Genomic DNA, 13132 nt, shown 5'->3' on the forward strand with positions numbered 1-13132 from the left:
GTGTGTAAAGACTAGCCTATGTTCTGTTCAGTTTGAGAGGGAGTGTGTAAAGACTAGCCTATGTTCTGTTCAGTTTGAGAGGGAGTGTGTAAAGACTAGCCTATGTTCTGTTCAGTTTGAGAGGGAGTGTGTAAAGACTAGCCTATGTTCTGTTCAGTTTGAGAGGGAGTGTGTAAAGACTAGCCTATGTTCTGTTCAGTTTGAGAGGGAGTGTGTAAAGACTAGCCTATGTTCTGTTCAGTTTGAGAGGGAGTGTGTAAAGACTAGCCTATGTTCTGTTCAGTTTGAGAGGGAGTGTGTAAAGACTAGCCTATGTTCTGTTCAGTTTGAGAGGGAGTGTGCAAGACTAGCCTATGTTCTGTTCAGTTTGAGAGGGAGTGTGTAAAGACTAGCCTATGTTCTGTTCAGTTTGAGAGGGAGTGTGTAAAGACTAGCCTATGTTCTGTTCAGTTTGAGAGGGAGTGTGTAAAGACTAGCCTATGTTCTGTTCAGTTTGAGAGGGAGTGTGTAAAGACTAGCCTATGTTCTGTTCAGTTTGAGAGGGAGTGTGTAAAGACTAGCCTATGTTCTGTTCAGTTTGAGAGGGAGTGTGTAAAGACTAGCCTATGTTCTGTTCAGTTTGAGAGGGAGTGTGTAAAGACTAGCCTATGTTCTGTTCAGTTTGAGAGGGAGTGTGTAAAGACTAGCCTATGTTCTGTTCAGTTTGAGAGGGAGTGTGTAAAGACTAGCCTATGTTCTGTTCAGTTTGAGAGGGAGTGTGTAAAGACTAGCCTATGTTCTGTTCAGTTTGAGAGGGAGTGTGTAAAGACTAGCCTATGTTCTGTTCAGTTTGAGAGGGAGTGTGTAAAGGACTAGCCTATGTTCTGTTCAGTTTGAGAGGGAGTGTGTAAAGACTAGCCTATGTTCTGTTTCAGTTTGAGAGGGGAGTGTGTAAAGACTAGCCTATGTTCTGTTCAGTTTGAGAGGGAGTGTGTAAAGACTAGCCTATGTTCTGTTCAGTTGAGAGGGAGTGTGTAAAGACTAGCCTATGTTCTGTTCAGTTTGAGAGGGAGTGTGTAAAGACTAGCCTATGTTCTGTTCAGTTTGAGAGGGAGTGTGTAAAGACTAGCCTATGTTCTGTTCAGTTTGAGAGGGAGTGTGTAAAGACTAGCCTATGTTCTGTTCAGTTTGAGAGGGAGTGTGTAAAGACTAGCCTATGTTCTGTTCAGTTGAGAGGGAGTGTGTAAAGACTAGCCTATGTTCTGTTCAGTTTGAGAGGGAGTGTGTAAAGACTAGCCTATGTTCTGTTCAGTTTGAGAGGGAGTGTGTAAAGACTAGCCTATGTTCTGTTCAGTTTGAGAGGGAGTGTGTAAAGACTAGCCTATGTTCTGTTCAGTTGAGAGGGAGTGTGTAAAGACTAGCCTATGTTCTGTTCAGTTTGAGAGGGAGTGTGTAAAGACTAGCCTATGTTCTGTTCAGTTTGAGAGGGAGTGTGTAAAGACTAGCCTATGTTCTGTTACAGTTTGAGAGGGAGTGTGCAAAGACTAGCCTATGTTCTGTTCAGTTTGAGAGGGAGTGTGCAAAGACTAGCCTATGTTCTGTTCAGTTTGAGAGGGAGTGTGTAAAGACTAGCCTATGTTCTGTTCAGTTTGAGAGGGAGTGTGTAAAGACTAGCCTATGTTCTGTTCAGTTTGAGATGGAGTGTGTAAAGACTAGCCTATGTTCTGTTCAGTTTGAGAGGGAGTGTGTAAAGACTAGCCTATGTTCTGTTCAGTTTGAGAGGGAGTGTGCAAAGACTAGCCTATGTTCTGTTCAGTTTGAGAGGGAGTGTGCAAAGACTAGCCTATGTTCTGTTCAGTTTGAGAGGGAGTGTGCAAAGACTAGCCTATGTTCTGTTCAGTTTGAGAGGGAGTGTGTAAAGACTAGCCTATGTTCTGTTCAGTTTGAGAGGGAGTGTGTAAAGACTAGCCTATGTTCTGTTCAGTTTGAGAGGGAGTGTGTAAAGACTAGCCTATGTTCTGTTCAGTTTGAGAGGGAGTGTGCAAAGACTAGCCTATGTTCTGTTCAGTTTGAGAGGGAGTGTGTAAAGACTAGCCTATGTTCTGTTCAGTTTGAGAGGGAGTGTGTAAAGACTAGCCTATGTTCTGTTCAGTTTGAGAGGGAGTGTGTAAAGACTAGCCTATGTTCTGTTCAGTTTGAGAGGGAGTGTGCAAAGACTAGCCTATGTTCTGTTCAGTTTGAGAGGGAGTGTGTAAAGACTAGCCTATGTTCTGTTCAGTTTGAGAGGGAGTGTTGCAAAGACTAGCCTATGTTCTGTTCAGTTTGAGAGGGAGTGTGTAAAGACTAGCCTATGTTCTGTTCAGTTTGAGAGGGAGTGTGCAAAGACTAGCCTATGTTCTGTTCAGTTTGAGAGGGAGTGTGCAAAGACTAGCCTATGTTCTGTTCAGTTTGAGAGGGAGTGTGTAAAGACTAGCCTATGTTCTGTTCAGTTTGAGAGGGAGTGTGTAAAGACTAGCCTATGTTCTGTTCAGTTTGAGAGGGAGTGTGTAAAGACTAGCCTATGTTCTGTTCAGTTTGAGAGGGAGTGTGTAAAGACTAGCCTATGTTCTGTTCAGTTTGAGAGGGAGTGTGTAAAGACTAGCCTATGTTCTGTTCAGTTTGAGAGGGAGTGTGTAAAGACTAGCCTATGTTCTGTTCAGTTGAGAGGGAGTGTGTAAAGACTAGCCTATGTTCTGTTCAGTTTGAGAGGGAGTGTGTAAAGACTAGCCTATGTTCTGTTCAGTTTGAGAGGGAGTGTGTAAAGACTAGCCTATGTTCTGTTCAGTTTGAGAGGGAGTGTGTAAAGACTAGCCTATGTTCTGTTCAGTTTGAGAGGGAGTGTGTAAAGACTAGCCTATGTTCTGTTCAGTTTGAGAGGGAGTGTGTAAAGACTAGCCTATGTTCTGTTCAGTTTGAGAGGGAGTGTGCAAAGACTAGCCTATGTTCTGTTCAGTTTGAGAGGGAGTGTGCAAAGACTAGCCTATGTTCTGTTCAGTTTGAGAGGGAGTGTGTAAAGACTAGCCTATGTTCTGTTCAGTTTGAGAGGGAGTGTGTAAAGACTAGCCTATGTTCTGTTCAGTTTGAGAGGGAGTGTGTAAAGACTAGCCTATGTTCTGTTCAGTTTGAGAGGGAGTGTGCAAAGACTAGCCTATGTTCTGTTCAGTTTGAGAGGGAGTGTGTAAAGACTAGCCTATGTTCTGTTCAGTTTGAGAGGGAGTGTGTACAGACTAGCCTATGTTCTGTTCAGTTTGAGAGGGAGTGTGTAAAGACTAGCCTATGTTCTGTTCAGTTTGAGAGGGAGTGTGCAAAGACTAGCCTATGTTCTGTTCAGTTTGAGAGGGAGTGTGTAAAGACTAGCCTATGTTCTGTTCAGTTTGAGAGGGAGTGTGTAAAGACTAGCCTATGTTCTGTTCAGTTTGAGAATGAGTGTGTAAAGACTAGCCTATGTTCTGTTCAGTTTGAGAGGGAGTGTGTAAAGACTAGCCTATGTTCTGTTCAGTTTGAGAGGGAGTGTGCAAAGACTAGCCTATGTTCTGTTCAGTTTGAGAGGGAGTGTGTAAAGACTAGCCTATGTTCTGTTCAGTTTGAGAGGGAGTGTGCAAAGACTAGCCTATGTTCTGTTCAGTTTGAGAGGGAGTGTGCAAAGACTAGCCTATGTTCTGTTCAGTTTGAGAGGGAGTGTGCAAAGACTAGCCTATGTTCTGTTCAGTTTGAGAGGGAGTGTGCAAAGACTAGCCTATGTTCTGTTCAGTTTGAGAGGGAGTGTGTAAAGACTAGCCTATGTTCTGTTCAGTTTGAGAGGGAGTGTGTAAAGACTAGCCTATGTTCTGTTCAGTTTGAGAGGGAGTGTGTAAAGACTAGCCTATGTTCTGTTCAGTTTGAGAGGGAGTGTGTAAAGACTAGCCTATGTTCTGTTCAGTTTGAGAGGGAGTGTGCAAAGACTAGCCTATGTTCTGTTCAGTTTGAGAGGGAGTGTGTAAAGACTAGCCTATGTTCTGTTCAGTTTGAGAGGGAGTGTGTAAAGACTAGCCTATGTTCTGTTCAGTTTGAGAGGGAGTGTGTAAAGACTAGCCTATGTTCTGTTCAGTTTGAGAGGGAGTGTGTAAAGACTAGCCTATGTTCTGTTCAGTTTGAGAGGGAGTGTGTAAAGACTAGCCTGTGTTCTGTTCAGTTTGAGAGGGAGTGTGTAAAGACTAGCCTATGTTCTGTTCAGTTTGAGAGGGAGTGTGCAAAGACTAGCCTATGTTCTGTTCAGTTTGAGAGGGAGTGTGCAAAGACTAGCCTATGTTCTGTTCAGTTTGAGAGGGAGTGTGTAAAGACTAGCCTATGTTCTGTTCAGTTTGAGAGGGAGTGTGCAAAGACTAGCCTATGTTCTGTTCAGTTTGAGAGGGAGTGTGCAAAGACTAGCCTATGTTCTGTTCAGTTTGAGAGGGAGTGTGTAAAGACTAGCCTATGTTCTGTTCAGTTTGAGAGGGAGTGTGTAAAGACTAGCCTATGTTCTGTTCAGTTTGAGAGGGAGTGTGTAAAGACTAGCCTATGTTCTGTTCAGTTTGAGAGGGAGTGTGTAAAGACTAGCCTATGTTCTGTTCAGTTTGAGAGGGAGTGTGCAAAGACTAGCCTATGTTCTGTTCAGTTTGAGAGGGAGTGTGTAAAGACTAGCCTATGTTCTGTTCAGTTTGAGAGGGAGTGTGTAAAGACTAGCCTATGTTCTGTTCAGTTTGAGAGGGAGTGTGTAAAGACTAGCCTATGTTCTGTTCAGTTTGAGAGGGAGTGTGTAAAGACTAGCCTATGTTCTGTTCAGTTTGAGAGGGAGTGTGTAAAGACTAGCCTATGTTCTGTTCAGTTTGAGAGGGAGTGTGTAAAGACTAGCCTATGTTCTGTCCAGTTTGAGAGGGAATGTGTAAAGATGAGAAGGAGGACCGGGGGTCAACTTTGATAGCTTGCTACTATATACTATATATTTTTTACTATATATTTTTATAAAAACAATATGTTTCTTTCCCATGATGTATTTATCAGAGTTATTGACCTCACAGTAAGACAGATTTGAGAAAATTACATCGTGGTGCTGACATTAAACAGATCCAATTATATAACTTGATCGATCACAGCGATTTGGTCCGTGATGCTTTATGCTAGAAACAAGCTGTAATATAAACAGGAAAGAGGTGACCAAATACAGATGGGCATACCTCTGTTACGTTTCTATGATGTTCATTGGCTGAGCTACAACCTCTGTTACGTTTCTATGATGTTCATTGGCTGAGCTACAACCTCTGTTACGTTTCTATGACGTTCATTGGCTGAGCTACAACCTCTGTTACGTTTCTATGATGTTCATTGGCTGAGCTACAACCTCTGTTACGTTTCTATGATGTTCATTGGCTGAGCTACAACCTCTGTTACGTTTCTATGATGTTCATTGGCTGAGCTACAACCTCTGTTACGTTTCTATGATGTTCATTGGCTGAGCTACAACCTCTGTTACGTTTCTATGATGTTCATTGGCTGAGCTACAACCTCTGTTACGTTTCTATGACGTTCATTGGCTGAGCTACAACCTCTGTTACGTTTCTATGACGTTCATTGGCTGAGCTACAACCTCTGTTACGTTTCTATGACGTTCATTGGCTGAGCTACAACCTCTGTTACGTTTCTATGACGTTCATTGGCTGAGCTACAACCTCTGTTACGTTTCTATGATGTTCATTGGCTGAGCTACAACCTCTGTTACGTTTCTATGATGTTCATTGGCTGAGCTACAACCTCTGTTACGTTTCTATGATGTTCATTGGGGCTGAGCTACAACCTCTGTTACGTTTCTATGATGTTCATTGGCTGAGCTACAACCTCTGTTACGTTTCTATGATGTTCATTGGCTGAGCTACAACCTCTGTTACGTTTCTATGATGTTCATTGGCTGAGCTACAACCTTTGGTACGTTTCTATGATGTTCATTGGCTGAGCTACAACCTCTGTTACGTTTCTATGATGTTCATTGGCTGAGCTACAACCTCTGTTACGTTTCTATGATGTTCATTGGCTGAGCTACAACCTCTGTTACGTTTCTATGATGTTCCTTGGCTGAGCTACAACCTCTGTTACATTTCTATGATGTTCATTGGCTGAGCTACAACCTTTGTTACGTTTCTATGATGTTCATTGGCTGAGCTACAACCTCTGTTACGTTTCTATGACGTTCATTGGCTGAGCTACAACCTCTGTTACGTTTCTATGATGTTCATTGGCTGAGCTACAACCTCTGTTACGTTTCTATGATGTTCATTGGCTGAGCTACAACCTCTGTTACGTTTCTATGATGTTCATTGGCTGAGCTACAACCTCTGTTACGTTTCTATGATGTTCATTGGCTGAGCTACAACCTCTGTTACGTTTCTATGACGTTCATTGGCTGAGCTACAACCTCTGTTACGTTTCTATGACGTTCATTGGCTGAGCTACAACCTTTGTTACGTTTCTATGATGTTCATTGGCTGAGCTACAACCTCTGTTACGTTTCTATGACGTTCATTGGCTGAGCTACAACCTCTGTTACGTTTCTATGATGTTCATTGGCTGAGCTACAACCTCTGTTACGTTTCTATGATGTTCATTGGCTGAGCTACAACCTCTGTTACGTTTCTATGATGTTCATTGGCTGAGCTACAACCTCTGTTACGTTTCTATGATGTTCATTGGCTGAGCTACAACCTCTGTTACGTTTCTATGATGTTCATTGGCTGAGCTACAACCTCTGTTACGTTTCTATGATGTTCATTGGCTGAGCTACAACCTTTGGTACGTTTCTATGATGTTCATTGGCTGAGCTACAACCTTTGGTACGTTTCTATGATGTTCATTGGCTGAGCTACAACCTCTGTTACGTTTCTATGATGTTCATTGGCTGAGCTACAACCTCTGTTACATTTCTATGATGTTCATTGGCTGAGCTACAACCTCTGTTACGTTTCTATGATGTTCATTGGCTGAGCTACAACCTCTGTTACATTTCTATGATGTTCATTGGCTGAGCTACAACCTTTGTTACGTTTCTATGATGTTCATTGGCTGAGCTACAACCTCTGTTACGTTTCTATGATGTTCATTGGCTGAGCTACAACCTTTGTTACGTTTCTATGATGTTCATTGGCTGAGCTACAACCTTTGTTACGTTTCTATGATGTTCATTGGCTGAGCTACAACCTCTGTTACGTTTCTATGATGTTCATTGGCTGAGCTACAACCTCTGTTACGTTTCTATGATGTTCATTGGCTGAGCTACAACCTCTGTTACGTTTCTATGACGTTCATTGGCTGAGCTACAACCTCTGTTACGTTTCTATGATGTTCATTGGCTGAGCTACAACCTCTGTTACGTTTCTATGATGTTCATTGGCTGAGCTACAACCTCTGTTACGTTTCTATGATGTTCATTGGCTGAGCTACAACCTCTGTTACGTTTCTATGATGTTCATTGGCTGAGCTACAACCTCTGTTACGTTTCTATGACGTTCATTGGCTGAGCTACAACCTCTGTTACGTTTCTATGATGTTCATTGGCTGAGCTACAACCTCTGTTACGTTTCTATGACGTTCATTGGCTGAGCTACAACCTTTGTTACGTTTCTATGATGTTCATTGGCTGAGCTACAACCTATGTTACGTTTCTATGATGTTCATTGGCTGAGCTACAACCTCTGTTATGTTTCTATGATGTTCATTGGCTGAGCTACAACCTCTGTTACGTTTCTATGATGTTCATTGGCTGAGCTACAACCTCTGTTACGTTTCTATGATGTTCATTGGCTGAGCTACAACCTCTGTTACGTTTCTATGATGTTCATTGGCTGAGCTACAACCTCTGTTACGTTTCTATGATGTTCATTGGCTGAGCTACAACCTTTGGTACGTTTCTATGATGTTCATTGGCTGAGCTACAACCTCTGTTACGTTTCTATGATGTTCATTGGCTGAGCTACAACCTCTGTTACGTTTCTATGATGTTCATTGGCTGAGCTACAACCTCTGTTACGTTTCTATGATGTTCATTGGCTGAGCTACAACCTCTGTTACGTTTCTATGATGTTCATTGGCTGAGCTACAACCTCTGTTACATTTCTATGATGTTCATTGGCTGAGCTACAACCTTTGTTACGTTTCTATGATGTTCATTGGCTGAGCTACAACCTCTGTTACGTTTCTATGATGTTCATTGGCTGAGCTACAACCTTTGTTACGTTTCTATGATGTTCATTGTCTGAGCTACAACCTTTGTTACGTTTCTATGATGTTCATTGGCTGAGCTACAACCTCTGTTACGTTTCTATGATGTTCATTGGCTGAGCTACAACCTCTGTTACGTTTCTATGATGTTCATTGGCTGAGCTACAACCTCTGTTACGTTTCTATGATGTTCATTGGCTGAGCTACAACCTTTGTTACGTTTCTATGACGTTCATTGGCTGAGCTACAACCTTTGTTACGTTTCTATGACGTTCATTGGCTGAGCTACAACCTCTGTTACGTTTCTATGATGTTCATTGGCTGAGCTACAACCTTTGTTACGTTTCTATGACGTTCATTGGCTGAGCTACAACCTTTGGTACGTTTCTATGATGTTCATTGGCTGAGCTACAACTTTTGTTACGTTTCTATGATGTTCATTGGCTGAGCTACAACCTCTGTTACGTTTCTATGATGTTCATTGGCTGAGCTACAACCTCTGTTACGTTTCTATGATGTTCATTGGCTGAGCTACAACCTTTGGTACGTTTCTATGATGTTCCTTGGCTGAGCTACAACCTCTGTTACGTTTCTATGATGTTCATTGGCTGAGCTACAACCTCTGTTACGTTTCTATGATGTTCATTGGCTGAGCTACAACCTCTGTTACGTTTCTATGATGTTCATTGGCTGAGCTACAACCTTTGTTACGTTTCTATGATGTTCATTGGCTGAGCTACAACCTCTGTTACGTTTCTATGATGTTCATTGGCTGAGCTACAACCTCTGTTACGTTTCTATGATGTTCATTGGCTGAGCTACAACCTCTGTTATGTTTCTATGATGTTCATTGGCTGAGCTACAACCTTTGTTACGTTTCTATGATGTTCATTGGCTGAGCTACAACCTCTGTTACGTTTCTATGATGTTCATTGGCTGAGCTACAACCTTTGTTACGTTTCTATGACGTTCATTGGCTGAGCTACAACCTCTGTTACGTTTCTATGATGTTCATTGGCTGAGCTACAACCTCTGTTACGTTTCTATGATGTTCATTGGCTGAGCTACAACCTCTGTTACGTTTCTATGATGTTCATTGGCTGAGCTACAACCTTTGTTACGTTTCTATGATGTTCATTGGCTGAGCTACAACCTCTGTTACGTTTCTATGATGTTCATTGGCTGAGCTACAACCTCTGTTACGTTTCTATGATGTTCATTGGCTGAGCTACAACCTCTGTTACGTTTCTATGATGTTCATTGGCTGAGCTACAACCTTTGTTACGTTTCTATGATGTTCATTGGCTGAGCTACAACCTCTGTTACGTTTCTATGATGTTCATTGGCTGAGCTACAACCTTTGTTACGTTTCTATGACGTTCATTGGCTGAGCTACAACCTCTGTTACGTTTCTATGATGTTCATTGGCTGAGCTACAACCTCTGTTACGTTTCTATGACGTTCATTGGCTGAGCTACAACCTCTGTTACGTTTCTATGACGTTCATTGGCTGAGCTACAACCTTTGTTACGTTTCTATGACGTTCATTGGCTGAGCTACAACCTCTGTTATGTTTCTATGATGTTCATTGGCTGAGCTACAACCTTTGTTACGTTTCTATGACGTTCATTGGCTGAGCTACAACCTCTGTTACGTTTCTATGACGTTCATTGGCTGAGCTACAACCTTTGTTACGTTTCTATGACGTTCATTGGCTGAGCTACAACCTCTGTTACGTTTCTATGATGTTCATTGGCTGAGCTACAACCTTTGTTACGTTTCTATGATGTTCATTGGCTGAGCTACAACCTTTGTTACGTTTCTATGATGTTCATTGGCTGAGCTACAACCTCTGTTACGTTTCTATGATGTTCATTGGCTGAGCTACAACCTTTGTTACGTTTCTATGTCGTTCATTGGCTGAGCTACAACTGTGGTCCACAACCTTCTGGTCCGCAGCCCTGTGCAAAATGAATGCATTGTAAAGCTTACAGGACCAAGTTTCCATCCATTCTCATTTCAGAGAGGTGTGATTTTCTACAGGTAACCCTTATTATAAACAACGTACACTCCCTAATCAGCCTTTCTTTAATGAGCTGTTCAATTACAAAGATACGTTTCTGAATTTGGACAAGTAATGTACTGTAAATAACATGTTCATACATGCACAGTGAAGACTAGTCACAATGGACATACAGTATTGACGTCTCACTACACATACTGTAGTAAGAGCATGCTTCGGTTGATTTCATTCTCTTCTCACCCTATGAGTTTCTAACTTGAATATGTTTTCTCACTGGTGGTAGAGTGCTGTAATTGTCATCTATTTCTGCCACATTTATTTCTTAGATATTTTTTTTGAGCAATTCTAAAGTAAACTGTTCGAAATTCAAGGCAGGAATTTCAAGGCCGTTAGTTTGTACCTCTTTCTGTCTGTCTATTGTGTGATGTTGAGATACAGATATTCCGTCGTACGAGTCCCCGTAATGACCTGAGAGGAGCGTTGCTCACATTAACCCCCCACTGGCTTGTTGTTGCTGTTTGCAGATATGGAGACATGGTTCCAGACTCCATAGCGGGCAAGATATTTGGCTCCATTTGCTCCCTCAGTGGCGTGCTGGTGATTGCTCTACCTGTGCCTGTCATAGTCTCCAACTTCGCAAGGATCTACCACCAGAACCAAAGGGCAGATAAGATGAGGGCACAGCAGGTAAATGAGAGAGAGGCATGATGTCATTCTTATCATGTGTGTGTCACATTGTTGTTCTTTTGATGTATGGCGCGATATATGTGTGATAAATAAGTCGGAGCAATCTGCCTTCAAATAACAGGGTGCTCTTGTCAGGCAAAAAGCCTATTGTAAAGCTACGAGGAAACACACTGTCTTGTGAAATGGGAGTTTTGTTTTTATTCCCCCAGATATTGCTCACTGGGTTGTATGTGGAACAAGTGCTGACACGGGCATTTCTGTCCAATTCTTTTCCATTCTCCAGAAAGTGCGTCAGGCAAGGATTCGAATGGCTAAAAAAGGGGCCACCAATGCATTCTTGCAGCACAAAGAGGATGGGGGATTGCAGGTGAGGAATTCACATTGACAAATGTTACCTTATGGTCATATACAGACAATCAAGGTAATTTCACGTGTTCACGTTTGGATTTCAAATGTACAGAATACAGTATTTAATCTAAAGATTGTTCAACCAAGTAGGGACGAGTGCATAATTAAAGGTTACATATACCTACATGAATGCTTTTAGCAGAGGCTCCAAAGTGCTGGGATGGACTGATAAGATCAAGCACTTGTTCAGCCTTGTGATGAAACAAAATAACACTAAACCTTTTAATCTGAAGTTGTTTCTGTTCAGGAGACAGTTTTGTTGCCATGGTATCATTTACTGTAGCTTGTAACTAACTGTAGCTTGTAAATGATTTTAGCTTGTAACTAACTGGAGCTTGTAACTAATTGGAGCTTGTAACTAACTGTAGTTTGTAACTAACTGTAGCTTGTAACTGACTTTAGCTTGTAACTAACTGGAGCTTGTAACTAATTGGAGCTTGTAACTAACTGGAGCTTGTAACTAACTGGAGCTTGTAACTTATTGGAGCTTGTTCTTGGCCAGTAATGACTGTATTTACTTCAGAATTAGACAGATTACTGTTCTCTCTGTCTCGCTTTCTCTCTCTCTATTTCTATCTCTAACGCTCTCTCTCCATTCTGGAACACCTTCACCACACCAGCACGTTCTGCTGCAGTTCCACTAAATCTGCATAAGAATGTCATGTCGCTGACAACAACACAAAACGGATGAATAAAGCACATTGCGGGGATCAGTCATCTTCAGTTTCAAAGGCGTTTAAAATAACCAAATGTCACATTGACAGTCATTAATATTTCATCCCAAACTTCCCCTTGATTAAATCTATCCACCGGAGGCAGTCCCCCCCCCCCCCCCCCCCCCCCCAGAATGAGACAAAGTCTCATTGACACTGTGTTAACCAATGACATAAGGTCCCTGCCTATATGAGGCATTCTTGAGAGGTGTGTGTGATGTGGAATCCTATTGTGAGGTCATCGAGTCAGAGGACAGAAAGCAGATGTTGTGGACAGGTGGGTTATGGACACACAGAGATAATGATGTTAGCAGCAGGGGACCAGAACAGATAAAGAGAGTTACTAGAGGATGAGTTGCAATTCACTTCTCTCAGGAGTCACCCTCCACTCCTAGCTGTTTTCACCTCAGTTGTATTACCAATACCCAGAACCTCACCTAAATGAAACATTCTAACATACAGTATCTAGCTTGTTGTCACTTGGATTTCCCTAGTTATTGCCCTCCTGAGGAAAAATCTCGTCATATAGTATAAAATCATGTCATATAGTATAAAATCATGTCATATAGTATACAATCACATCATATAGTATAAAATCACATCATATAGTATAAAATCATGTCATATAGTATAAAATCACATTATATAGTATAAAATCACATCATATAGTATAAAATCATGTCATATAGTATTAAATCACATCATATAGTATAAAATCACATCATATAGTATAAAATCATGTCATATAGTATAAAATCACATCATATAGTATAAAATCACATCATATAGTATATTGGCCATATCCTCTTTTGAAATGCCCTATATGGAATATAGGCATTGGGTAACTATTCTTATGTTATCATTGCACATAACACATAACCCCTCCAGGATGACCCCTCCTCACAGAGATTTTACCCCACGTAACCATTGCAGTTCATGGGGTTGCTATGCCGACGGCGGTTGGTAATCCTTAGTTGTATTTTTTGCGTTTTTTTTATTTTAAAGAAATTCTGCATTCCACCGTAAGAGGAGAGAATAGCCTGTGGGTAAAGCTTTGGGG

General features: G+C 41.6%; 1 protein-coding gene across 1 annotated transcript in view; it reads left to right on the forward strand.

Annotated features, from left to right (window-relative positions):
• The window catches only part of kcnd1 (potassium voltage-gated channel, Shal-related subfamily, member 1), a 93637-nt gene that overhangs the window by 69388 nt on the left and 11117 nt on the right, over positions 1-13132 (forward strand). The window contains exons 3-4 of the mRNA XM_020459833.2: positions 10789-10951; positions 11235-11318. Coding sequence (XP_020315422.1) covers positions 10789-10951; positions 11235-11318 — 247 coding nt within the window. The remainder of the gene's footprint in view (positions 1-10788; positions 10952-11234; positions 11319-13132) is intronic.

The sequence above is a fragment of the Oncorhynchus kisutch genome, linkage group LG24, assembly GCF_002021735.2.
Source record: "Oncorhynchus kisutch isolate 150728-3 linkage group LG24, Okis_V2, whole genome shotgun sequence".
Taxonomy (NCBI): domain Eukaryota; kingdom Metazoa; phylum Chordata; class Actinopteri; order Salmoniformes; family Salmonidae; genus Oncorhynchus; species Oncorhynchus kisutch.